The sequence below is a fragment of the Hyperoodon ampullatus genome (genome assembly GCF_949752795.1).
Source record: "Hyperoodon ampullatus genome assembly, chromosome: 3".
NCBI classification, from domain to species: Eukaryota; Metazoa; Chordata; class Mammalia; order Artiodactyla; family Ziphiidae; genus Hyperoodon; species Hyperoodon ampullatus.
In genome coordinates, this window is record NC_136916.1 from 94,951,682 (window position 1) to 94,976,464 (window position 24,783).

The 24,783-nt window shown below is 47.3% G+C and overlaps 1 protein-coding gene across 1 annotated transcript in view; it reads left to right on the forward strand.

Moving 5' to 3' along the window:
• The window catches only part of EHD4 (EH domain containing 4), a gene marked incomplete at both ends in the record, with an annotated part of 87,772 nt that overhangs the window by 54,512 nt on the left and 8,477 nt on the right, over nt 1–24,783 (forward strand). Inside the window, one exon of the mRNA XM_079699872.1 lies at nt 15,650–16,062. Coding sequence (XP_079555998.1) covers nt 15,650–16,062 — 413 coding nt within the window. The remainder of the gene's footprint in view (nt 1–15,649; nt 16,063–24,783) is intronic.

Sequence of the window (24,783 nt, forward strand, 5' to 3'; positions counted from 1 at the left end):
CCCATTGAGACCCACCCAGCTGAGCCCAGTCAACCTTCAGACCGGATGTTAACCACAAGAGGCAATGACATAAACACCCCTGCCCGTCTGTCTGTCTGTCTGTCTCTCTCTCTCTCTCTCTATCTCTCACACACACACACTGGGGCACATTTCCACATAACTGACACTTCTCCCCTGCACACACCAAACCTCCTGGGTTTTTTTCCTTTAGTGTTTTTGTTTGTTTGTTTGTTTTTGCAGTACGCTGGCCTCTCACTGTTGTGGCCTCTCCCGTTGCAGAGCACAGGCTCCGGATGCACAGGCTCAGTGGCCAAGGCTCACGGGCCCAGCTGCTCCGCGGCATGTGGGATCTTCCCGGACCGTGGCACGAACCCGTGTCCCCTGCATCGGCAGGCGGACTCCCAACCACTGCGCCACCAGGGAAGCCCCCTTTAGTGGTTTTTGGTAGTAGTCTTCGGGAAAGATAGTACACGCTGCCCTGCATTCTCATTCCAAGGGTAGTGGGGGACTTCCCTGGTGGCGCAGTGGTTAGGAATCCGCCTGCCAATGCAGGGGACACGGGTTTGAGCCCTGGTCCGGGAAGATCCCACATGCCGCGGAGCAACTAAGCCCGTGTGCCACAACTACTGAGCCTGTGTGCCACAGCTACTAAAGCCTGTGTACCTAGAGCTTGTGCTCTGCAACAAGAGAAGCCACCACAACGAGAAGCACACGCGCCGCAATGAAAGAGTAACCCCTTCTCACCGCAACTAGAGAAAGCCCACGTGCAGCAACGAAGACCCAACACAGCCAAATAAATAAATAAAATCCTTTAAAAAAAAAAAAAGAAGGGTAGTGGGAAGAGGAAGAAGCTTCCTTATATTGAGCATCCACCCTGCACCATGCTCTGCTAGGTCCTCTTGGTCCGTTGTTCATGCACATACCATGTGTCAGGTACCAGGCGCTTTAGTGTTAACAGCACCAAGGTAGACCCTGTTGCTGCTTTCTGAAACATATGGGGGTGGAGGGGGGATTGAGGTAGATGGATGAGCTAAAATGCAGAACAAATGAAGTTGATACAGAAAGTTGAAGGAAACAATTACAGAGTCCCACAGCAAGCGTAGTCCTTCTTCTTCTTTTTTTTTTTGGATCCTAGTTCCCCGACCAGGGATCGACCCCATGCACCCTCTGCAGTGGAAGCACTGCGTAGTCTTAACCACTGGACCTCCAGGGAAGTCCTGGGTGGTCCTACTTTAGATGGGTAGTGAGAGGAGGTCTCTCTGAGGAGGTGGCATTTAAGCTCAGACCTAAAGAATGGAGGGTTTAGCCTGGCAGAGAGTTGTGGGAAGGGCATTGCAGGCAAAGGCCAGAGGGAGCGGGCAGGTCAGGGAAGGCTGGAGGCTGGGGAGTGGCCGAGAGGTGGTGAGCAGTGAGGTCAGGAGGGGCTGCTGGTGGGAGCTGTTGGCTCCGCCCTATCCTTTCACACTGGTGAAAGGGACGTGGGACACAGCTCAAGTCCATTTTGGTAGGTTTTCCAAGTTTGTGATCATCTCTTCCTTCACTTGATTTGGAGGTGGCAGAGAGCACAGTAGACTTGACAGTAGATCTGTAGAAAGGGTGCTGAGAGAATGCAGCCACGGAATGCCGTTGGGGGAACCTGCTTCAGAGAATGACCCAGAGGAGGTGTCCTCTTGTGGCAAGGGCCCCAGCTCTTGTCACGTTTCCAGTTCTTTTTGCCATAATCCTCTTTCTGGTATCTGGGGGTATTTCTCACATGTGCCGTGACACTTTCCTCTAGAAACCTCCAATTCACCTGGATTCTTTTTGTCTCTTTCTCAAAACCATCCCCTGTTCGAATCCAAATCATGATGCAAAGCACAAGTCAGACCATTTATTCAGCGTTTCGCCTGCCTCAAGTACTCTTCGGAAGTACCACCATTTTGTGTGGATGTGTGTACATGCTGAGATGAAAATTTCAAGTGACAGAAAGTTAAATGATGAAGAACATTTGTCCCATCCACATTCCCAGTTCCTCTCCTAGAGCAAAACCCAGCAGCAGCCTCTTGGGCTTCCTCTGAGTAAGAAGGTCCTCTGCTCACTGCTCTGCACCAAGATTTTTCCACTTAGTAAATCTTGGAGCACAGCCAGGTCGGGACTTTAGAGCTGCCTCCTTCATATTCCATCATATAGCTGTGCCAGAATTAATAGCTGGTGTCCTTTGGATAGATGACATTCAGGCAGTTTCTAATCTTTTACTGTTACAGACAGTGCCACAGAATGCAGATAGTTTTGCACATACAGTGCAAGTATATACAGTTTGCACAGTCGTGTAACTGTAAGATACACTGCTAGCAGTGGCATTGCTGGATCAAAAGGAACTGTGATCTTTTTACTGTGTTAACTGATGCCAGAATGCCCTCTCTAGAAGATGTGCCTGTTTACATTCCCACCAACAATACAGAAGTGCCTGTTTCCACACATCCTCCCCAATTTAGGGCATTACCGATTTTGTTTTCATCTTCGCTTTATCTTTGCATCGTCTGATAGGTGAATGGCATCTCATTATAATTCTAATTTCATTCTCACTGTTCTTGTGGTTGAGCATCTTTTCATATTTACAAATCTTCTCAAAGCAGTTCCTTTCCGGAGATATTTGACCATTTTGAAATACTGTTGGTAACTACATGGACTTTTGTTTAATTAAATAAGTGAGTCTTTTTTTTAAATAAAGACCCCAATGTGAGCTTACATGGTCCCCCCTGACTTGATCTGTCTTTCTATCTGTGACATAAACTCAGAAATAACTATCTCTGAGTAATGGTTTGGCTTTCGGAGTGGGTTAGCTGATAACTTAGTTGCTGGAGCTGGTGTTCATGACTGGCTGTTGTCCAAATGCTCACAGAACACTCACTCATGGGAATGTTTAAAAGGAGGAACAGGGCAGGGCAGGGGGTCAGGGTCAGAGGTCGCTTGCAAGTCATTTGTTGATCCAAAGTTGTCACCCTCTGGGTTTAACATTTCTCTGCGGAAAATTATGACTTGAAGAAACATTGTCTGTTTGCCCTTCTGAACCACAAAATGACAAGATGCATTGTCAAAGTTGAAGCCTTGTTTGTAAATATTTGGCCTCATCACGCTTGGGTGGAGTCTATATACCATTGGCATTTTGCCTCAAGAAAATCCAATACACGTACAAACTGCCTTTGTCTGATTTATAGACATATTGTATGAGACCTTCTTACCTGAGGTACACAAAGTCCACTTGAAAATGAGGAAGAGGCAGTTTCCATGTGTGTGACACTTGATTCCTGGACTCTATTAATTATAGTATTAGAAGGTTGAATCTGATGACTTCCTCAGCATCCTTGAAAGTCTCAAACTCTGTGACTTTTCCTCTAGTAATTTCTTTCAGTATAGAGGAGTTTGGAATTAAATGACAAGGAAATTAATCTTTCAGGGCAACTAACTGCCGCTATGGAAACATGCAAGGACCTTCAGATCAGCCCAAAATGCCATAGCACATGAGTCCAGTGGAATGAATATAATAAAATGAAATGTGTTCCTTGCTAATCTTATCCCCTAGAGTTAGTCACTGAATATTCCTGTAACCATCCAGATGGTTTTACATTCTTATGCTGGTAATGGAACTTGATGGTATCTACTATACAGGCACTAAATGGATTTTCCTGAGAATTTGACATTTTGTTTCAGAAAAGCTTGATATTCAGAACCACCATATATATCTTTAAGATTTGAAGGAATTCATATTGATCATCTGACCCATCTGATAGATGTAGAAACTGAGGCCATGTAAAGTGAAGTGGCTGAACCAGGCTCCAGGACATGTAGGTTTTTCCTAGAAGATTTTCACCAACTTCTCTCTCCAGCAAAGAGCCTCAAATGCTGTGTACTGTTGCTGTCTTTTTCTAGGGCTCAGACCTGCTTCTTAACCTAATTTTTAACCTGAAATGGAAAATGAAATATGAAACCCAATTTTCCCTTTGGCTTGGTCACATGACCAGAAGCACTCACGTTCACCGTGCTAAATGTTCAGGTAGAGCCTTTCTCAGTTCCCCATCTGTCCATGGTATGCTGTGATTTCATGATGTGGGGGCTCTTCGGGGTCACGTGGCGCCATCTGCCCCATCGTTATCTTCACAGCATCCCCCAGAGGAAGGAGAGACAGGCTGTGGGGCTAGCTTGTTTATTTTAGGAGGAAACAGGCACAGAAAAGTTAATTCACAAGGTCTTGGACTAAATTCCAAAGGGAGAGGAGTGGGAAGAGAAGCTAGAGGATAAACAACATCAAGCCCATCCCAGGACAGGCTCGGTCCTTGGTTTAATTTAAAATGTGGTGTGTTCAGTGGCCAGACCACCCTCAGGCCAGGCACGGGGAGGCAGGGAACTCTGTAACTGTGGGGATATTCTTGTAGCCAGTTACATTCCCCAAGCGGTGACCATCACCGTCTGAAAACTTTGAGGGGAACATACCCCTCCACAAAAAGAGGTGCCTGCTGTGCAGATGTGGAGGCTGCAGTGCCCGTCCTCTCTGAGAGTCTTGTTGGATCCGGGAAGGGGCTTAGTATCAGCTCACCCCCACGCCACCCACCCCAACTGTGTGTCTGGTCAGCTGCGAGGAGGCGAAAGCCGGCTGGAGAAGAGAGGGGAGGTGGGGAGGGAGGCAGGAGCAGTGTCTGTACTCACTGCACACCTGCGTGTTCCCGCTGCTCTTCGGGCACAGCTGAAGGGGGGCTGCCTCTGTCCACAGCGGGGTGTGTAGCAAAGACACCACCCGCAGGGTTTCTTGAGATGGCAGTAAGCTGGAAAGCACTAGAAATCCAGACCCTAGTTGTAAACACCAGTACAGAAGGAAGGGAATGCCACCTCAATAATATTGCTAGCCCAGTCCTATATGGGCCAATGATTTTTTCCATGGTTATTTTTTTTATTACAAAAATAATATATGTTCATCGTAAAACGCTTAAAAACTACTTTTTAGGGCTTCCCTGGTGGCGCAGTGGTTGAGAGTCCGCCTGCCGATGCAGGGGACACGGGTTCGTACCCCGGTCTGGGAAGATCCCACATGCCGCGGAGCGGCTGGGCCCGTGAGCCATGGCCACTGAGCCTGCGCGTCCGGAGCCTGTGCTCCGCAACGGGAGAGGCCACAACAGTGAGAGGCCCGCATACCGCAAAAAAAACCAAAACAAACAAACAAAAAAACCTACTTCTTAATTTATTTATTTATTTTTGCTGTGTTGGGAGGACTTCTGTGCGAGGGCTTTCTCTAGTTGTGGCAAGCGGGGGCCACTCTTCATCGCGGTGCACGGGCCTCTCACTATAGCGGCCTCTTGTTGCGGAGCACAGGCTCCAGACACGCAGGCTCAGTAGTTGTGGCTCACGGGCCTAGTTGCTCCGCGGCATGTGGGATCCTCCCAGACCAGGGCTCAAATCCGTGTCCCCTGCATTAGCAGGCAGATTCTCAACCGCTGTGCCACCAGGGAAGCCCAACAACTACTTTTTAAAAGACCAAAAAGAAGAAAATAAAAATCACCTCTAATCCCACCATCATGGTGTACACACAGTGCAGTGCAGTGGATAAAATTGCAGGCTCTGGGATCAGCGTCCCTGGGTTTGAATCCTGGCTCCCCTGGGAAATAGCTGTGTGGCCTTGGGTTAAGTTTATTTTTTTTTTTTCTGAGGAATAAATCAAATTTATTGAGCACCTACTATGTTCAGTGGTAGATCCTGGGTGTAAGGTGGTAAGCAGAATGAGGGGTGGTGTTTGCCCTCAGAATTTCTGTCGTATAATCACCAAATAAATATATCATTATAGAGAATAAGTGTTATGAAAGGAACATCACTGATGCTGGAAGAATATGGCACAGGGAAGCTGACTTAGTGTACAGTGTTCTGTGTTAAGCTTTTGGGTTCTAGACATGATGACGGTCTCATCTAGAAGACAGGCTGTGGCAGAGAACAGACCCTCTCAGTAGGTGGGGAGGTCCAGCTCCACTCAGGTTGGGGAAGGCCTCCTGGGGGGAAGTGCCCCAGAGGGATGCGTAACTGGAGATGGGAAAGAGGGAAGACATCCCAGGCAGAAGGGAAAGTCAGAGGCAGAGACCTGCAGGATGCTTTGGAGGAGCTGCAAAGAGCCCAGTGTGGTTTCTGTGGTGGGGAGGGTAGTTTAGTATGAGAACTGTGAGAAAAGGCTGGGGAGGTAAGCTGGGGCTAGTCGCCAAGACTCTGTAGACATTTATTCTAGAAGTAATCAGGGACTCACAGTTGGGGAGATTATCTGAGTTCTGAGAAGGGGCGGGGATCATTTGAGGGCTGGATGGCAAAGGACGGAGCCCCGGGGACAGGAAGGGCAGTTAAGGGCACTGCCAGCACTCTCAATGCTGTCAGGACAGTCTGTGCTGGACAACTGACTAGGTGCTGGAGGGACACAAAGATGGACATGACACCTCGAAGAACTCTGGGAGAGGGGCCGGTGTTACACGAACCAACACCGTAGGTGCTGGGGAAGGGGTATGAATGCCCTGCATGCAACGGAGCTGCTAGCTCTGGGAGGAGCAGGCCAGGGCCCCGCCAAAGAGGAGGAGAGGTCTGAGCAGAGTCCTGGGCTGTGGCTGGCTGGGCGAGTGGCCTTGCCCACCCCAAGAAGGGCACTAAGGGCAAGGGCAGAGAGAACCTGGCCTCGGTCTGAATGTCCTCCATTATCTTGCATCCTTTTATTGACACGCATTTTGTTTAAAACTCACGTAAGAGGAAACTTGGCTTTGGGAAGAAACTGATGCATTTTTTTCTGTTGTTCTATTAAAAATAGGCTGCCAAATTTGCTTCCTCAGGGTCCCCGCCCTGTGTTTACCTGAGCCAGGCGGCCACTGCTGAAACCCCAGATGCCATTTCCTGGTGGGTCTTTTCAGCAGGGATGGTGACCACGGTCTCCACAGGGCTGTGACGGAAGCCCCTGACTGGGTGGAAAGGGCCACTTCCTTCCTGCCTCCCCCCCTTGTTCCCAGAACGTGGAGCCAGGAATGCCAAGCTGGGATCTTCCACAGGACAAAGTCTCTTTCCCAGCTCGCAAAGCTATATAGCTTTGGGGTCCTTTTGCAAAGATAGAAAGTGTATTTTTAAACAACTGGACTGATTACATCTCTGTTTTGTTCCAGACTGTTAAAAGTTCCATTGGAAAGTCTTATAGAATCGAAATGTCTATAATTGAATGATGAATTTTTAACATATATCGAGCATCATGGGGACAGTTCTATTATTGTGTCGACTCTTGTGCCCTCCACGGACACCTTACCTGCACACATACATACACTACACCCACATGCAAGCTCACCTGCACGCGTGCACACACACACACACTCCCAGATCTGTGTGCACCCTGGGCCTTGTTGCATTCTGCCCAGCTGGAACTGATTCTCATAAACTCAGAACATTCTCTTCCCTGATCTGTCAGCATGAAAGGCTCTTTAATCACCTAGGCCACGAGGCAAGGCACTGTGAAATTACACGACTCTCAAAGTTTCAGTGGACAAGCCAAATTTTACATTAACCTCTGTGGTTAAGATTATTTCGACTGTTGCTAAATCCAGCTCCATACATGGCCAGATGTGTGACATAGTTCCCTGATGAACAGATTTCAACTTCCTGATCTACTCGGCAGTTTGTGGAGATGTATATCTTCAAACAAGTTTAGCAGGCTTGGATTTTTTCCTTTCTTTCCTTCTCCCTTTCTTTCTCCTTTCCAGCCTTCTGTCCATCCTTTCTTCCTTTCTTCTCTTTTCCTCTCTTTCTTATTTATTTTTACTTTTTAAGTCAGTTTTATTGAAGTATAGTACATTATAATGCACTCACTTTAATTGTACTGCTTGTTGATTTTTGACAAATTTGCAAATTTACTCATGTACTCATGTTTCTCGTATAACCACCACCATCTTCAAGAAATAGAAACTTTCTGTCACCCTGAGAAGTTCCTTCTTCTTTTGTGCCACTTTGCAGTCAGTCCCAGCCCCATCCTCAGCCACAGGCAACTCCTGATCTGCTCTCTGTCACTGTAGCTTAGCTTTGCCTGTCCTAGAATTTAATATGAATAGAATCGTACAGTATGTGCTCTTTAGTGCCTGGCTTCTCCCACTCGGCATGTTTCTGAGATTCACCCGTGTGGCTGCATGTGTCAGTAGCTCATTCCATTTATCACTGAGTAGTAATCCACTGCATAGAGGCACTGCAGTTTATCCATTCACCTGCCAAAGGACATTTGGATTATTTCCAGTTTGGGGCTCTTCTGGGTAAAGCTAGCAGCCTCATTTTTATGGCAGTATGTCCCTCAGCAACAGTTCCAAGCATATCCTAGGCACTTGATAATTATTAATTAATCCATTTAAAAAAATTTTGTATTTGAAATGTCTTGTTAAATTCCAAGATGTTTAGTGTATTTTCGATTTCCAGAGAGACATGTTCAAAAAGATTGTTTCAAGCAGGGAAGTTTAGGGGAATTCCCTGGTGGTCCAGTGGTTAGGACTCTGTGCTTTCACTTCCGAGGGCCTGGGTTCGATCCCTGGTCGGGGAACTGCTCTTAGTTCTAGAGCCCGCGAGCCACAACTACTGAAGCTTACGCGAGGTGCGGCCCAAAAACAAGGCGGGGGGGATTTTGAACATTTTCCCACAGAAAATATTGAGTCAGTGTAGGAAGCAGGGTAGGAAGGGCCCCCCACCTCAGACATTCCCGGCCCAGTTGGGAGGCACCTGTGAACTAACGGAGTACAGTTCTCTGGGGGGCTAGGGGCACGCTGCGGGAGCCCAGGAGGGCTGGAGGTCACAGTTGGGTCTCTAAGGCTGAGTCAGAGCTGTAGTGTTTCCAATCAGAAGTAGGCACCAGGTGGACAGTGCTGTCCAGACCAAAGACAGTCAGCTCAAAATGTAAGGACACTATGTAGGCCAAAAAAACAGCAGCCAAGGGCACGTTCAGTCTGAGGGCCACTGGTTTTCAATGTTGTTTTAAGTGGTAGCTTCATCACAGACCTACTTAGCATAGCGTGGCTGACTGTAGCGATGACAGGGCTCTGACTGCCCCCTGTAACAGAACTTCTGGGGCACTTCCTTGCTCTCCGCCTGTTGAGTACAAATGTTTGCCCTGAGCTGTCCCAGCCAACACAGATGTGCACAGGCCTTTCCTAAGCCAGAGGGGAATCCTGTGGTTGGAATCATCGCTCTGTTTCAGGCATAACCCAGGGTCTTTAAGACCAACTGGTAGAACTCCCTCTGTTTCACAAGCAAGGAAAGAAAGGCCACTAGCTCTATTCGTAAAATATGAATGGTTTGTGCTCGGTAGGTATATTCTATTAGCTATTTTCTGAGCACTGATTCTCTCACTTGGCTCAAGCATCATTGCATTGTCACCTTTACCCTAATTAATTTTGTTTTCTCTATGACTGCAGACTATACCTCACCCCAGCCAGGCATCCTTCAACAAATATTTATTGTGCCCCCGCCAGGCATTGGGGACTAGATATGAGGATTTTTTAAATAACTAGTAGATAACATCTTGGAGAGCTTTCTAGGTGCCAAGATGATTCTAAATGCTTCACATACATTAACTCCACAGCCCCATGAAGTATATGGATACTATTATTAGCCCTATTTTACAGATGAGGAAATGAGGCTCAGAGAGGTTAAGTAACATGCCCAAGGTCACAGAATTAGTAAGTAATGGAGATAGATTAGATCCCAGGCAGCCTGAGTCCAAAGCCCACAATGATAATCACTGTCTTGTGCCACCATGAGGAAGATGTGGTCCCTACGGTTAAAGAATTTATGATCTAATGAGAGAGCCCTGTATATCCATTGGATTATAATCCACTGTGTAAAGTTGTTTAGTAGGAGAATAAGCAAAGGACTCTGGGAGCTCAGAAGAGGGAGTAAGTGAGTCCACCTTTGTGAGGGAGGGGGGCAGAATTAATAATGAAAGTTTATATTTATTGAAAGTTTACTAAGTCTCAGCACTGTGCTGAGCATGTTAAAAGCATTTTCTTTTTTTTTTTCTTTTTAAAAAATTTATTTATTTTTGCTGTGTTGGGTCTTCGTTTCTGTGCGCGGGCTTTCTCTAGTTGCGGGAAGTGGGGGCCACGCCTCATCGCGGTGCGCGGGCCTCTCGCTGTCGCGGCCTCTCTTGTTGCGGAGCACAGGCTCCAGACGCGCAGGCTCAGTAGTTGTGGCTCACGGGCCTAGTTGCTCCGCGGCATGTGGGATCTTCCCGGACCAGGGCTCGAACCCATGTCCCCTGCACTGGCAGGCAGATTCTCAACCACTGCACCACCAGGGAAGCCCTAAAAGCATTTTCTTATGCAGTCATTCAACAACCTGGTTTTACAGATGAGAAAATTGGAGCTTATACAAGTTAAGTAACATGTCACTTAAGTTTCCCCCAGGTGTTTTGAAGAATGATGAGGATTTGGGCTAGATTTCTAGGTCCTAAGCCAAAGGAGAAGGGCTTGCCAGGGCCTAGGCCCAGCATGAGCAAAGATGGCAGAGCTTTCATGAATTTTAAAATCCGTCTTCAAATAAGCAGATTTAAATTCTGCGTTTCCTTAGTTCTGTGCTGTACCATCTAACCATGTATTGGTAGCTTTTTAGAATAAAAAGAAACTATTTTAAATGTGTTTTGTTTTACCGACCAGCAATAACACAGACACATCTTTGCCATCCCATGCCTTGGTCTTCATTCTAAGGCAGTGATCCTCAAACTTTACTGGGCATTACAATTGTCTGAAGAGCTTATAAAATGCCGGTCACCCTTCTCGACTTTGAAATGAAAGTGTCAGATGACAAGAAAGCAAACTCTTAAGTTTACTGAAGAACTGCATGCATAAATATTTCTAATATTATATTTTGAAGTTACTACATAGTTCATTTCCCTTGTGCCTAAAATATAATATAATATAATATAATATAATATAATATAATATAATTCTATTCAGAATGATGACCAGTCCTCAGTGGAAACCATAAATCATTGCAGGCTTCAGTTTCATTCACCATCCTATGCTTACTAAAGCCAGAATAATGTATAAATATGTTGTAGAGGCTTTGTAAACAACTCTCATTTAGCCAAAAATAAAATTATATCTGTATACTCTAAATAGTAATAATAAAGTAAAATAAAATGCAAGTCACCAAGCCCAGCCCCAGGGATTCTGATTCCATGGTTCTAGGGAGAGGCTAGGAGTCTAAATTTTAACAAACCCCATACTTGATTCTGATGCAAGACCAGGCTTTGAGAATCAGTGGTCTCTAGGTCCTTCTGAATAATTTTCCTTCAGCAGGCAAACTAAATAACATATCATTAAACTAGATCCTTTCTTTAAAATCAGCTGGAACAGGCTTCCCTGGGGCCGCAGTGGATAAGAATCCACCTGCCAATGCAGGGGACACAGGTTCATTCCCTGGTCTGGGAAGATCCCACATGCCGTGGAACAGCTAAGCCCATGTGCCACAGCTACAGAGCCTGGGCTCTAGAGCCCGCGAGCCACAACTACTGAAGCCCGCGCGCCTAGAGCCCGTGCTCCTCAACAAGAGAAGCCACCGCAATGAGAAGCCCGCACACTGCAACGAAGAGTAGCCCCCGCTCACCGCAACTAGAGAAAGCCCGCGCACAGCAACGAAGACCCAACACAGCCAAAAATAAATAAATAAATAAATAATTTTTTAAAAAATCAGCTGGAACTTTTTGGTAGACAGATATTTGGTGCCTTTCTTATATCATGAAGGTATAAGAATTGAGAAGACCTATTCAGCCTTAAAATGGAAGGAAATTCTGATACATGCTATAACATGGATGAACCTTGAGGACATTATGTTAAGTGAAATCAACCAGTCACAAAAAGGCAAGTACTGTATGATTCCACTTATATGACGTATTTAGGGCAGTCAAATTCATAAAGGCATAAAATAGAATAGTGGTTGCCAGGGGCTGGGGGAGGAGAGGATGGACACATTGTTTGGTGGGTACAGTTTCAGTTTGGGAAGACGAAAAGCGTTCTGGAGATGGATAACGGTGATAGTTGCACAACAATATGAATGCACTTAATGCCACTAAACTGTACACTTAAAAATGATAAAATAATAACAACAATTGTATGTGGGGAAAAAATTGAGCAGACCAACCTCTCCTGGCTTTGATAATTCTTTGCTTTCTTCTGAGACACTTGGTGATTTTTTTCACCTTTGATTGTGTTGCCTAATGTGTAACAAGCAATCCTTTTACACCTGCTTAATGACAAACAAAACAGTTCTACTCCCCTATACTACTTAATCTTATTAAGCTTTCAACATTACTTTAAAACAGAAGAATACAGACATGCAGCCATTCCTCCTGAGATGAGTACTGGCTTCACTTATAGTAAACTTACATCTGGCAGTTCCGTTTCCAGTAACTTTTTATTTCACTGAAGCACTAGAATGAAGTCTTTTTAAAAATAACTATTAGGGGGCCTCCCTGGTGGCGCAGTGGTTGAGAGTCCGCCTGCCGATGCAGGGGATACGGGTTCGTGCCCCGGTCTGGGAGGATCCCATATGCCGCGGAGCGGCTGGGCCCGTGAGCCATGGCTGCTGAGCCTGCGCATCCGGAGCCTGTGCTCCGCAACGGGAGAGGCCACAACAGTGAGAGGCCCGCGTACCACAAAAAAAAAAAAAAAAAAAAAAAAAAAAATAACTATTAGGAACCCAAATTTAAGTGAAAGTTTAAACACATGAGGTACTATTGAGGCCAACTGCTGAACCCAGGTGGCCCTTGGAGGAGGAGAGACGTATCTGCATGGCTGGATTTGCACGGTGCATGCACATGGGGGAGGTGACAGCTATTGGAGTGGCAAGTTTCTTTTGGCAGTGACTGTAAGAGCATCTAGAGTATGGAAATATTCAAATGTGGGGATAGATTATTTACCAGTCATGGTCCTTGGTAGCAAACCGAAGAAGCTGATTCTGGCTAACTTAAGCAGAAAAGGAATTTTTCAGAAAATCAGGCTGTTCGCAGAATTGATGGGAAAGTTGGAGAGCTGGGCTCAAAAACTAGGTTAGGAAGCCACCATCACTGTCTAAACTCAGCCACCTCTGCCAGAAATAAATGCTCATATTCCCTGTGTCTTTGCATCATTCCCTCAAGATTCAACACCATCCTCTGGTAGGAGATGATTGTCTGATTCTAGATCACCTACCTGTACCCCAGCCTGCTAACGAGTTGGGCAAGAGTCTGTCTGCCACGCCTTCAGCGTCTGTGGCCCCCGAGGGACCCTCCCACAACCCCCACCGGACAGGAAGGGCGTTCAGCAAAATACAACTCGTGTCCTCTCCAGTGTGCACTCTGGACACAGCCTTTTCTTTCATCTGTTTGTGAACCTTCAGTTACCAAGTGAGAGAGGCTTGGGGTCAGAGAGATAAGTCGATCATCCCTATTGGAAAAGTAAATCCACAAGCAGGGCCCTCAGTGGGTGGTTCCAAAATGCCCTCCTGGTGCCCAGGGAACAGCACCATCTTTCATCTGCTGAGGATCTGCTACCTGGGATCTGGGCTCTCTGGCACACAAGTCAGCTTTGAATGACAGAACCTGTGTTGCCTTAGGAAGAGGTTTGTTCTGGCCTCAGAGGGACAGAACTCGAGTGGAATCTTGACTCTGAATATTCACATACTACTCTGTGACCCGTTCAATAGGTCTTTGATTTTCCTCTGATCTAAACTGGCTGCTGACAGCAGTGAAAATAAACTCTAGCCCACGTTCCGGGAACTACCTTTGTCCTCCTTGTCCCCGGTGGAGTCAGGGAGTGATGCAGAGAGAAAGAGAAGTGAAAAGCCTGAGCTGGCAGCATACGCACATGTGTGATGACATAAAGCCCTGCGTCTGGGGGCTGTGGTTTCCTCTGGAGAGGAGGTTGAGGCTGGGGCTTGGGGAGGGGTGCATAGAGGGCTTCAGCATTTCTGAATGTTTTCTTTATTTAAATGTGTCTGAATCCAGTTTGCTTGTCCACCTACTCCCCTTACACCTGTTCTTCAATTCATGGAAACTTTAGTCCACGGACCCCCTTTATTTCTGCCTAATAGCTCATTCTCCTTTAGACACTTTCTCATCTACCTTAGATGCCTCACTCCCTCCACCCCCAGAGTCAACCAGAATCCCCAAACTGGTGTAACTTATTTTTTTCTGTGCTGTAGTATATATCCATAGGCTGTTGAGTGGACCTTTGTTGTTTACATTGTAAGTGAATGTTCTCAAACTGTACATGTCCTTTTGAAACTGATTTTTTACTCACCAATTTGTGAGAGATTTGCCTGTGTTGACAAGTGAAGATCTAGTTCATTCGCACTGCTATGTGGTATTTTGTTATATAAATAAACTAGACTTCAATTTTCTTAAGTATGTGAAGCAAACAAGACCAAGTGTCGGGCTTCCCTGGTGGCGCAGTGGTTGAGAGTCCGCCTGCCGATGCAGGGGACACGGGTTCGTGCCCCGGTCCAGGAAGATCCCACATGCCACGGAGCGGCTGGGCCTGTGAGCCATGGCCGCTGAGCCTGTGCATCCGGAGCCTGTGCTCTGCAAGTGAGAGGCCTGCGTGCCGCAAAAAAAAAAAGGACCAAGTGTCATAATTTCTTAAAGGTACAAGGTGGGTATATCAGCGTTCATCACATTATTCTCTAGACTGTTATATGTGTTTGGAAGTTTTCAAAATCTAAAAAAGAGGCAAGAGCACTAAAGTAGAGTCAGGAAGAATCCCATCTGGGTTCTGATTGGGCTGCACTGAGGCTCTGATTCCAGAGCTAATCAGACTGAGAATAAAAATAAACCTGTGGAACTGGCCCCTCTTGTTTGCTTCTCGTGGGACTTACCTCCCTGGAGAAATGCCTGAAAATCTTGACCACAAGAGCAGAGGAGTGTTGATTTAGCTGCATGATTTGGAGTGTATTGGTACGTGGCCAAAGTGAACTAAACAGAATTGAAATTGGTGAGAGACCATTTCTCAGAATGGCTATGAGACACAATTTTTAAAATATTTACAACATACTTAGGATATAAATAGTCCAGATGATAAATATAGGTCAGTTTTGGCCAGGCCAACCTTTGATCTCCTTAACACTCTTAAAAACTTAAAGAGAAGGCAATTTCTCTTTTGTGGTACTTCCTGGACACCCCATGGGACTCCAAGTGGCCTCTAGGTTTTCTTCCTTCTCCAGCTCTGGAACTTTCAGAGAGGTGAGACTTTGACAGAAATGAAGAGCTTTTGACCCATGGCCTGCATTTTTACAGAGCCATTGATCAATTTTGCCATTGAGCCAAAAGACTGTACTAGGTGAAACAAGAGACTCCTGGGGGACTAAATGAAGTTACATATATGGAAGTAAGTATTGCCCAATCAAAGTGACCACAAGCCTCTCTGTATCCCCTATTTCGTTCCATGGAAGGGCTCCCAGGGTCCCCAGCATTAACTCGATGCATCCAGCCCAGAGGGCCCCATTTGAAATGATTCTCAGGTAGTGAGGCCTCCCCTGCCTCCAGCTTGGAGACGGGGCTCTGTCCTCGGCAGCTGCTAGAGAGCCAGGTAGTTCCGAGTCCTCCCGGCAAGCGTGTCCCCGCAGCAGCCGCCTGCACTAATGTGCCCTTCCCTCCCCACAGGGTATGACTTCTGCCAGGTCCTGCAGTGGTTTGCTGAGCGGGTGGACAGGATCATCCTGCTCTTCGACGCGCACAAACTGGACATCTCAGACGAGTTCTCGGAGGCCATCAAGGCCTTCCGGGGCCAGGACGACAAGATCCGCGTGGTGCTGAACAAGGCTGACCAAGTGGACACGCAGCAGCTGATGCGCGTCTACGGGGCCCTCATGTGGTCCCTGGGCAAGGTCATCAACACTCCCGAGGTGCTGCGCGTCTACATCGGCTCCTTCTGGGCGCAGCCCCTGCAGAACACTGACAACCGCTGGCTTTTCGAGGCCGAGGCCCAGGACCTGTTCAGAGACATCCAGAGCCTTCCTCAGAAGGCAGCAGTGCGCAAACTCAATGACCTCATCAAGCGAGCAAGGCTGGCCAAGGTAAGCTGGAGACCCCCCGCGGCAGCCTTTGCAGGGGACCCTCGCCACACTCTCCTCTCTAAGGGGAAGTTTGAGGGAGGCTCCACTCCAGGAGCCTCGGGGGACAGGACGTGGAATGGGTTAGGAAGAGAGCCCCACGATCAGTATCCCTCTTTAGATTCTGTCTCCTAGCTCTGTGATCTTGGGCAAGTGACTCAGCCTTTCCAAACCTGTTTTCTAATCTGTAAAATGGAGCTAATAAGAGCACATCCCAGGGTGCTTGGGAGTGTTTAGTGTGACCTGGTTTGCAGAGTGCTCGGTGTAGTACCTGGCACACAGGGAGGAATCCATGCCCTCACCACCTGGATGCTGCTGTTATATTAGGATGGTGGGAACGTAACCGCTGAACCAGAGAGAGGTGGCATCGATGGGACCAGTGGGGTGCCAAGATGCCACCACCTGTCACCCTGTGCCTGAGGCATAGAGCCCCGTGTCACACATAGACACAGAGGGGCCCCAGGAGGAAGGTTGGCTCAGCCCAGCCCACCAAGTGTGCCGGTTTGGGGGCAGGGGGCACACCACATCCCCATTCCAGGCTGTGACTTCCGCTCCCTCACCTCGTGGCTGAGCCTTTCAGCAGCCCCCGGAGTCTGTGCCCGACAGGGGTGGGCAGTAATCTGCTGACCACCCTCAAGTAGTCGATTTTGTCATGTCTCTGAAGAGAGAGGAGGATGTGACTCCTCTAAGGAAAAGTATAGAAAAACATGGTTCTTTAAAAACTATTTGTAGCGCTTCCCTGGTGGCGCAGTGGTTAACAGTCCGCCTGCCGATGCAGGGGACACGGGTTCGTGCCCCGGTCCGGGAGGATCCCGCATGCCGCGGAGCGGCTGGGCCCCCGAGCCATGGCCGCTGGGCCTGCGCGTCCGGAGCCTGTGCTCCGCAATGGGAGAGGCCACAACAGTGAGAGGCCCGCGTACCGCAAAAAAAAAAAACAAACAAAAAAAACTATTGTACATTTCATAAAATCATATTCCTCTGACGCTACAAGTGCCTCCAGAGTTTACCTAGTCCTGGTGATGATCAGAAGCACCCAGGAGCTTTAAGCAAAAAATCCCCAGAGCCTCTGATTCATTTGCGTGCGTGCGTGCGTGCGTGCGTGTGTGTGTGTGTGTGTGTGTGTGTGTGTGTGTGTGTGTAAAGCTCCCCACCAAGTTTGGGAACCAGAGGTCTATCCTGACTCCCTAATTTTACAAGCACAAGGTAGGTTAAGTGATTTCTCCAGGGTTACCTAATCCATTAGTGACAAAGTTAGGACTAAAAGACAGCCCTCCTGGCTCTCAGTCTTCTTCTCAGTCTTCTGCTTTGGCCTGTCTCTTCTGCTAGAACTGGTCCCTGGGCCTGCCTTTCCAAATCCACAGCTACCCTGGTCAGGAAGTGCGGTGGGCTCACTTCCCCTTCATCTGCTGGTGGCAGAGAACCCATGTCTCCTCCACTTCCTCTTGCTGCACCAAGAGTGGCTTCTGCTGTGGCCTGGGGGCCCACGGGCCAGCCTTCTGGAGTCCACCATCACTTTGCCTCATTCAGTCAGCAGCTGCTCAGCATCCCTGGGCCAGGGCTGGGCAGCCTGGTCTGGGGGAGGAGGGGATGCAGAACCCCCCCTTACAGAATGGGGAGCTGTGTGTGACTGGGGTGTGGACACTGTGCTCTGAGGAGGGGGCCTCGCCGGCGCGGGATGGGGAACGGGGAGGGCTCCACGGAGGGTGACTTCTGGGCGGGTGACCAGCCGTCCAACCCCTCCTCATGGCTCGTCATCGCCGCCCTTATGCCAGCATGCTCACAGGGCAGCATCCCTCCTATGTCGAAAGAGACGCCTCCCTGGCTGCCCAGCCCCACCCATAGTCCCTGGATCTGCTCTTTTCCTCTCTACTCAGCTGCCCACCCAGTGCGTGCTCATGCCCTCCTCCCATGCGGCCCAGCTAATCTGTAGTCATCTGTGCTCTGTGAGTCACTGCTGTTTTAACTTTTCTTCTCAGTACCATCTGCTTCCTTCCCGAACTACAGCCACTTTTGTTCCAGTTCTGCAAGGCTTGTAAATCCACTGATTTGCAGCTCTCCTGAAATGATTTCCCTCCCCTGCTCGTCCCGGGTCTGATGCTTGGTGGCAGGAAGTCCGTTTTTGCCCATTTAGTGACCGCCCCCCCCACAGCGTGTGGTCTTTCTCTCCTCCAGCTGATACAGCTGAACTTAACCTTCAGTGTATGTAGTACCCGACGTGATTTTATAACCAAGCCTGGTAAATGACGTCATAGCCTTTGCAGATTTCAAGATCTTTTAAACTATTTTTAAATGCCCATGGCCGTTTTTAATTTACCAGTTGCTGCTGAGGGCCTAGTGACTGAAGACGCAGCTGTCGTTAGTCATATAAATAAATAAAGAGCAGAGAGCTCACTGGGGGTGCCAAGCACATGGGACTTCGCTGCCATCCTTGAGTGTTGGGCCCTGTGAAGGGACCAGCATGGCCTGGGTTTAGAGAGGCACAGAATGCTGCTGTGTACTGATGCCGGGAATAATGAAAGCCCTTGTGTAGAGGCGGGGGGCAGGGGCAGGGGGCGGTCAACTTGCTGAGCTTACTTCTAGGAAAAAAGCTTGTCTTTTTTTTCCTAAGAATAGTATCTGTCTTGTTCCTTTTCATAAAGGAAAATGTTTGAAGTACGGATGTTTCCAGCCTGAGCTTCTCAGTGTCAGTGTGTTCCTGGGGCAGCACCACACTGCAAAGGGGGGCAGGAAACAGTCTTGGGCAGAGAAGAAGCCGAACTCAGCACAGTGGCCTTGGCCACTAACCAGTGCCATCCACTTTATACACCATCTGCAGTTTTGTGTTCCATTTGTGAACTTGTTGCTGAAATGGACAAGGAGTCACCTGAGTTTTTCTCTTTGCAGTGTTTATATTTCATAAAAAATGCTCTTTGGTTTTGATATATTAATCTTTATCTCTCTTGATCCAGTTTTCCTTTGGTAAGCCAACCCTTCCTGAGGGTCTGATCCTGTCAATAAGTGCACAAAGTTGGGCATTCTCTTCATTTCTCACAAAAGGGAACTGAAGCTCAAAAAGGTGACATAACTTGCCCAAGGCTCCCCAGCCTGAAGTTACAAAATATAGATTCAAACTCCAGTGAGCCTGACTCCGTGGTCTGGAAGGCATTCACCTGAAATCCAGAGTGGACAACATCTGGTTGCTCCTTATTACGCCCTTGCATTCTGCATTAATCTGTCATTCTGTTTATTCTATAAAATTATCCATCCACGTAAACCCTACAAAGTTTAGAGGTGTGTCGAGCTGTCATTTTGAAAGCATGCAAAGGATAAGTTTTCAGATGTCACCTGAGAGGTGACAGATCTGAGTTGGGGTATGAAGTGTGTCTATTTATAGACCACCATAATTAGGTAGAATTTGTGGCCCATCCAGAAATAAAGCCAGAAATGCGTTGTTAATGTCCTGCCGGGCTCTGCAGTAGTCAAACTTGAGGTATCATAAAGATGACATTTATTCATTCATTCATTCATTCATTCATTCATTCATGGCTGCATTGGGTCTTCGTTGCTGTGCGCGGGCTTTCTCTAGTTGCAGCGAGTGGGGGCTACTCATGGTTGCGGTGCACAGGCTTTTTATTGCAGTGGCTTCTCTTGTTGCTGAGCATGGGCTCTAGGCACGCAGGCTTCAGTAGTTGTGGCACGAGGGCTCAGTAGTTGTGGCTCATGGGCTCTAGAGCTCAGGCTCAGTAGTTGTGGCGCACAGGCTTAATTGCTCCACGGCATGTGGGATCTTCCCAGACCAGGGCTCAAACCCGTGTCCCCTGCACTGGCAGGTGGATTCTTAACCACTGCACCACCAAGGAAGCCCAAGATGACATTTTAATAATATGAAAAATGGCACTCTTACTAAAGATCTCTTGAAACTTAATGATTTCCCTGCTTTTTCTATTTATATTTTTTTCCCAACTCTCTATTTCAAGGAGCAGAAAACCTTTAGAGTGGGTTTTTTGGTTAGCCTCAAAGATTATATCTTATGATTTCAGTAGACATCCTTCTTTGAAGGATGTAACAATCTAAGATGCCAGTCAAGTTTCATTTCATGATTTTTTAAAGTAACCTATTTGGGGAAAGCCCAAAATAAGTTTAGAAAATAAGAATTTAGTTTTATTCAGCTATAATTAAAATAGCCAAGTTAAAGAAATAAGGTTCAAACTCCAAATCATAATGGTTTATGGGATAAATGCACAAAGGTAAATAGCAAGGCAAGTTTACTGTAGGACCCCACCCTTTATAAGCACGCTGCCCAAGGATAGGAAAGGTTCCCACCCACTTGGAAACCTTCATTCATTAAAAATGAGTCAACATTTGAGGAAGGAGCAACTAAAAATGAGAAAGAAAAGGAGAGGTCAGTGATGTGGGGGGTTTACTATAGTTCTGTGCAATTTAGTTTCGTCTTCAAAGTGTGTTCTCCTCTTAGTCAAGTGTAGCGTGCAGGGGCAGCTTTCTGGTCTGTCTACACCACCTATTCCTTCTGGGGAGAAGTTAGACATTTTGAAATTCACCACATGGACCCAAGCTAAGTTATGTAAAAATCATTCTGCAATGGCTGATGACTATCCCTTTGATGCTTAGTCCTCCAGGGAGCATTTAAAAATAGCTCAGTTGGCAGCCCCAAGCTACTGAGGGTGTGTCAGTACTTGTGTCCACCCAGGGGAGCCTGTCTCTTTGAGGCCAACATCAGATGACTGGGTAGGCCCCCTCACATTGCCCTTTAAGGCTCTTCAGAATCATATGTGCTGTTGGTGCCAGCTTTGATTTCAACAGAATAACAAACCTCCAAGTGGGAGCCAATCAGCTGCATCTTGAAGCCTCACACTCTTACCACCCCATGGGTTCATCTTCTGGGTCTTTAGTTTAGGAACTGAAATTTTTATATCATAATAAACCCAATTTTAAAATGTGCTGACCCCCAGGGACTTCCCTGGTGGCGCAGTGGTTAAGAATCTGCCTGCCAATGCAGGGGACACAGGTTCAATCCCTGGTCCAGGAAGATGTCACATGCCACGGAACAACTAAGCCCGTGTGCCACAACTACTGAGTCTGCGCTCTAGAGCCCATGAGCCACAACTACTGAGTCTGTGTGCCACAACTACTGAAGCCCGCTTGCCTAGAACCCGTGCTCTGCAACAATAGAAGCCCCCACTCACCACAGCTAGAGGAAGCCTGCGCGCAGCAACGAAGACTCAACGCAGCCATAAATAAACAAACAAACAAATAAATAATAAATTAAAAAAATATATATATATATATATATATATATAAAATGTGCTGATCCCCAGAGGTTAAATGTTCTATGCGGGTTTCCAGCTGTGCCTGCAAAGATGCAGATCTCCATCAGGTCATATTAAACCTGGGCAACTCTAAGGTTGCCCAGTGCAGAACAGTGTATCCCAGCCTGACTTCCCCCACACGGCTCCCCAGTATCCAGATTCCATGGGCATTTCCATTCCAATTGTCCATGAGCACCTCAAGCTTCCAGCACTTGCTGCTGGGGGTTGCCCTCCAAGCCCACAGTGGAAATACCCAGTATTACTCTGTGTACATGCTTCTCAGCCTTGGATATACAAACACTTGTCATGGACACAGTTAATGAGATTGTGGCAGAGTGTAGATGTGAACTATAGATCCCTGTTCGTTTAAAGGGGAGTACATCTTTTTCTGCCCATTGAGTTATTAGCCCAGAAAAAAATTGACATTTTGAGCCATTTGACTTACCCTTGGTCATCACCATTTGATGAGTTGGGGCTTTTCTAGTTTTATATAAGGGAAAGAGCTAATTGAACAAGACAGCGATGTTCAAATGCTCCCAGGGTTCAGTGTCATTCACTTGTGAATGAAGAACTTGGAACCCAAGTTCATCATGTTCTGTTTAAATATATAGAGTTTATTCATTATTCATTAAGGACTAAATAGCCACAAGCCTCTGGCGTTACTACCTCTCCAGCTATAGGTCTTTGGCCATTAGTCAATAACTACATTTCTAGTCCCCGTTCTAGAGGACAAAGTGCATTCAAATACGTGCTCTCTCTCGATTCTCATAACCACAGCCCTGTGAGGTAAGGGCTGTAATCCCCAGGTTGTGGGTGAGCAAGCCGAGGCCCGGGAGGAGACAGCTTGCCCAGGGTTGCTCAGCGAGCGTGTGGGCAGCGGTGGCAGCGCCTGACCCGGCCTTCAAACACGCAGTCCCATCCTGCCCACCTCCTCTTTCTTCCCATCTTCTCCTTCCTATTCCTCTTCCTCTCAATTAATTTTCTCTTATTATAAAGAACAAAAGATCAGACTGTTTCTACCTCCTTCCCTGGACCATCGCCGGATCTGGCCCCAGGTCCTGCGTTTGTTTGGAGACACATCTTTGACACATAAGGGCAGACACGAGCTTTTCAAGTTGATTGGGGATTTCAGCCACCCAGGCTGCCCCTTGTTTACCAAGAGTCCTTAGAAAATCACAAGGCACCGTCCCGCTCGAAGATTGCAGTCTTTATCCACATTCTGCGTGGTGTTCGCAGTGTGTGTGCCATAACGTATCCATTTTTTTATGTATGGGGAGGGAAGAGTACATGACCTTTCCAAAGCTTCCCTGTGAGTTAGGAACGATCAGAAGCCAAACCTCAAAGTTGTTCCATAGGACATAGTTCACTTTGAATTCCAGATTTCAGCAGCTGCAGTACAATTTTTAATTCATACCCACAAAAAGCAGTTAATTCTATAAGATAGAGAATGAGGCAGTAAGATAGTTAAATGCTACTGCCAGCTTGGCATCTCCTAACTAGTTGCGTGACCTTGAGTAAGTCATATGAACTTCCTGGAACCAGGAATTCAATCAGATATAGGGAGCCCCTTCCAGATTTAATACTCTGTGATTCTAAGGATTATAATTTACCTTGTAACTTGATAAGCTTCTTAAAGGCAGGGCCCATGCATAGAATCTGACCCTGGGTTATTGTCTTAGGATGTCCAGGGAAGGGCAGGAGGGGGAGGCCATGCAGAGGCAGTACAACAGGGGACTTCCACGAGACAAGGCCAGAGTTTGAGGCTGAGAGCAGCCTGCAGCATGAGCAGGTCACCTTAGGGTCATGACTCAGGTAGAGCCAGGCAGGTGGGAGGAGGAGGGAGTTGAGGCCTGGCACAGGAACTGCCCCAGTTATGTCAGGGCCCTGGAGGCCTGGCGTCCAAGGTTGGCCCATTATCCAGCAGCCTCAGTCATCAGCGGTGAGCACCATGAAGGCAAGGATGAGGGAGCAGGTGCCAGGCGATGGGTGGAGGGCTGTGGCAGGGGCACATCACCTGCAGCCCAGCCCAGGGAAAGCAGGCCCTTGGGGACCAGGCAGTGTTCAAGAGTAGGGTGCCATTCCCAGGGGAGCTAGGGGCTGGCTGGGGAGTCAGCCTTACCTGCGCAGGGGCCTGGCAGTTCCCAGGTACCACACTGATGGGTGGGGAGGGGGCTTGGGGAGCCCTGCAGGGGCCTGGCAGCTGCCCCAGGCCTGGGCTCTGGGAAGGGGTCTTGGAAAGATGCCCTCGTGGATGGGAAGCTGAGCAGGTAGCAGAACTTCCTGCTTCAGCTGGGGTGGGCTCCAGAGCAGGGCAGGCCAGAGCACGGAAGAGAGAGGGGTCCACAGGCCCAGTCCAGAGGATCCAGGAGGGCCGAGGCCAAGGAAATGATGCAAGGACAGCTGGTTCTCCCCGATGGAATATGGCGGCCCCGCCAAGGCCTTCGGACCTACGCAGGGCCATCCCCAGCCTCATCCAAACCAAGCCAGGCATTCACTAATTAAGGCAAGGAAACTACCAGTCTTACTAGTTTTACCACTTATTCATCATATCCTCAGGAATGCAGTTAAAGCCCATCGTTCTAAATAAGAGGATTCCCAAACCTTGGATTTCTCTGGTTATCTTAAAGAATCGTGTAAATATTTTAAGCTGTTTTAATTTGAAAAGTAAATAAGTTTACTATTCACTTTGTTATAAAGCAGAAACTAACACACCATTGTAAAGCAATTATACTCCAATAAAGATGTTTAAAAATAAATAAATAAGTTTACTAGTGACAGGAAGGTTTAGAAGCATCTCTCCCAATCTATACTTGTAGGAATAGTCAGGCAGCTCAGTGTGTGCTTATGTTAAAATGACCTTTACGTAGATGGAGAAGTTAGTGTTGTCTGGTCTGAGCCTGTCAGCATTTGCATTATGCACTTATTTTAGAGTTCAAATCTTAGCAAAATGTTTTTGGCTGTGCCCAGTGTATGTACATACACAGAGGCCCTCAGTTGAGCCATGGGATGTTTCTTCTTACCCCCTTTATTCAATTTCCATTCTTCCACAAGATTATAGTAGACGCCTGCTTTCTTTAATAGGATTTTCCATAGCTACACAGTCATTTTCTTTTTGTAATCACTGCCCTGTTTTTCGTCTTTTCTTATTTTAGTTATTTTCTTGACTTCTAAATTACTCTGTAGAATTCTAGGTATACAAAGAGAACTTTTTTTTTTAAACATCTTTATTGGAGTATAATTGCTTTACAATGTTTTGTTAGTTTCTGCTGTACAGAGAACTTTTGTAACTAGAGTTTCTTAACATCCTAAGGTTGGAAATCAGTAGAAGGGTGGAAATGTTAGGGGAGGAAGTGACGCAAGCCAAGTAGAGCCCTCCCAG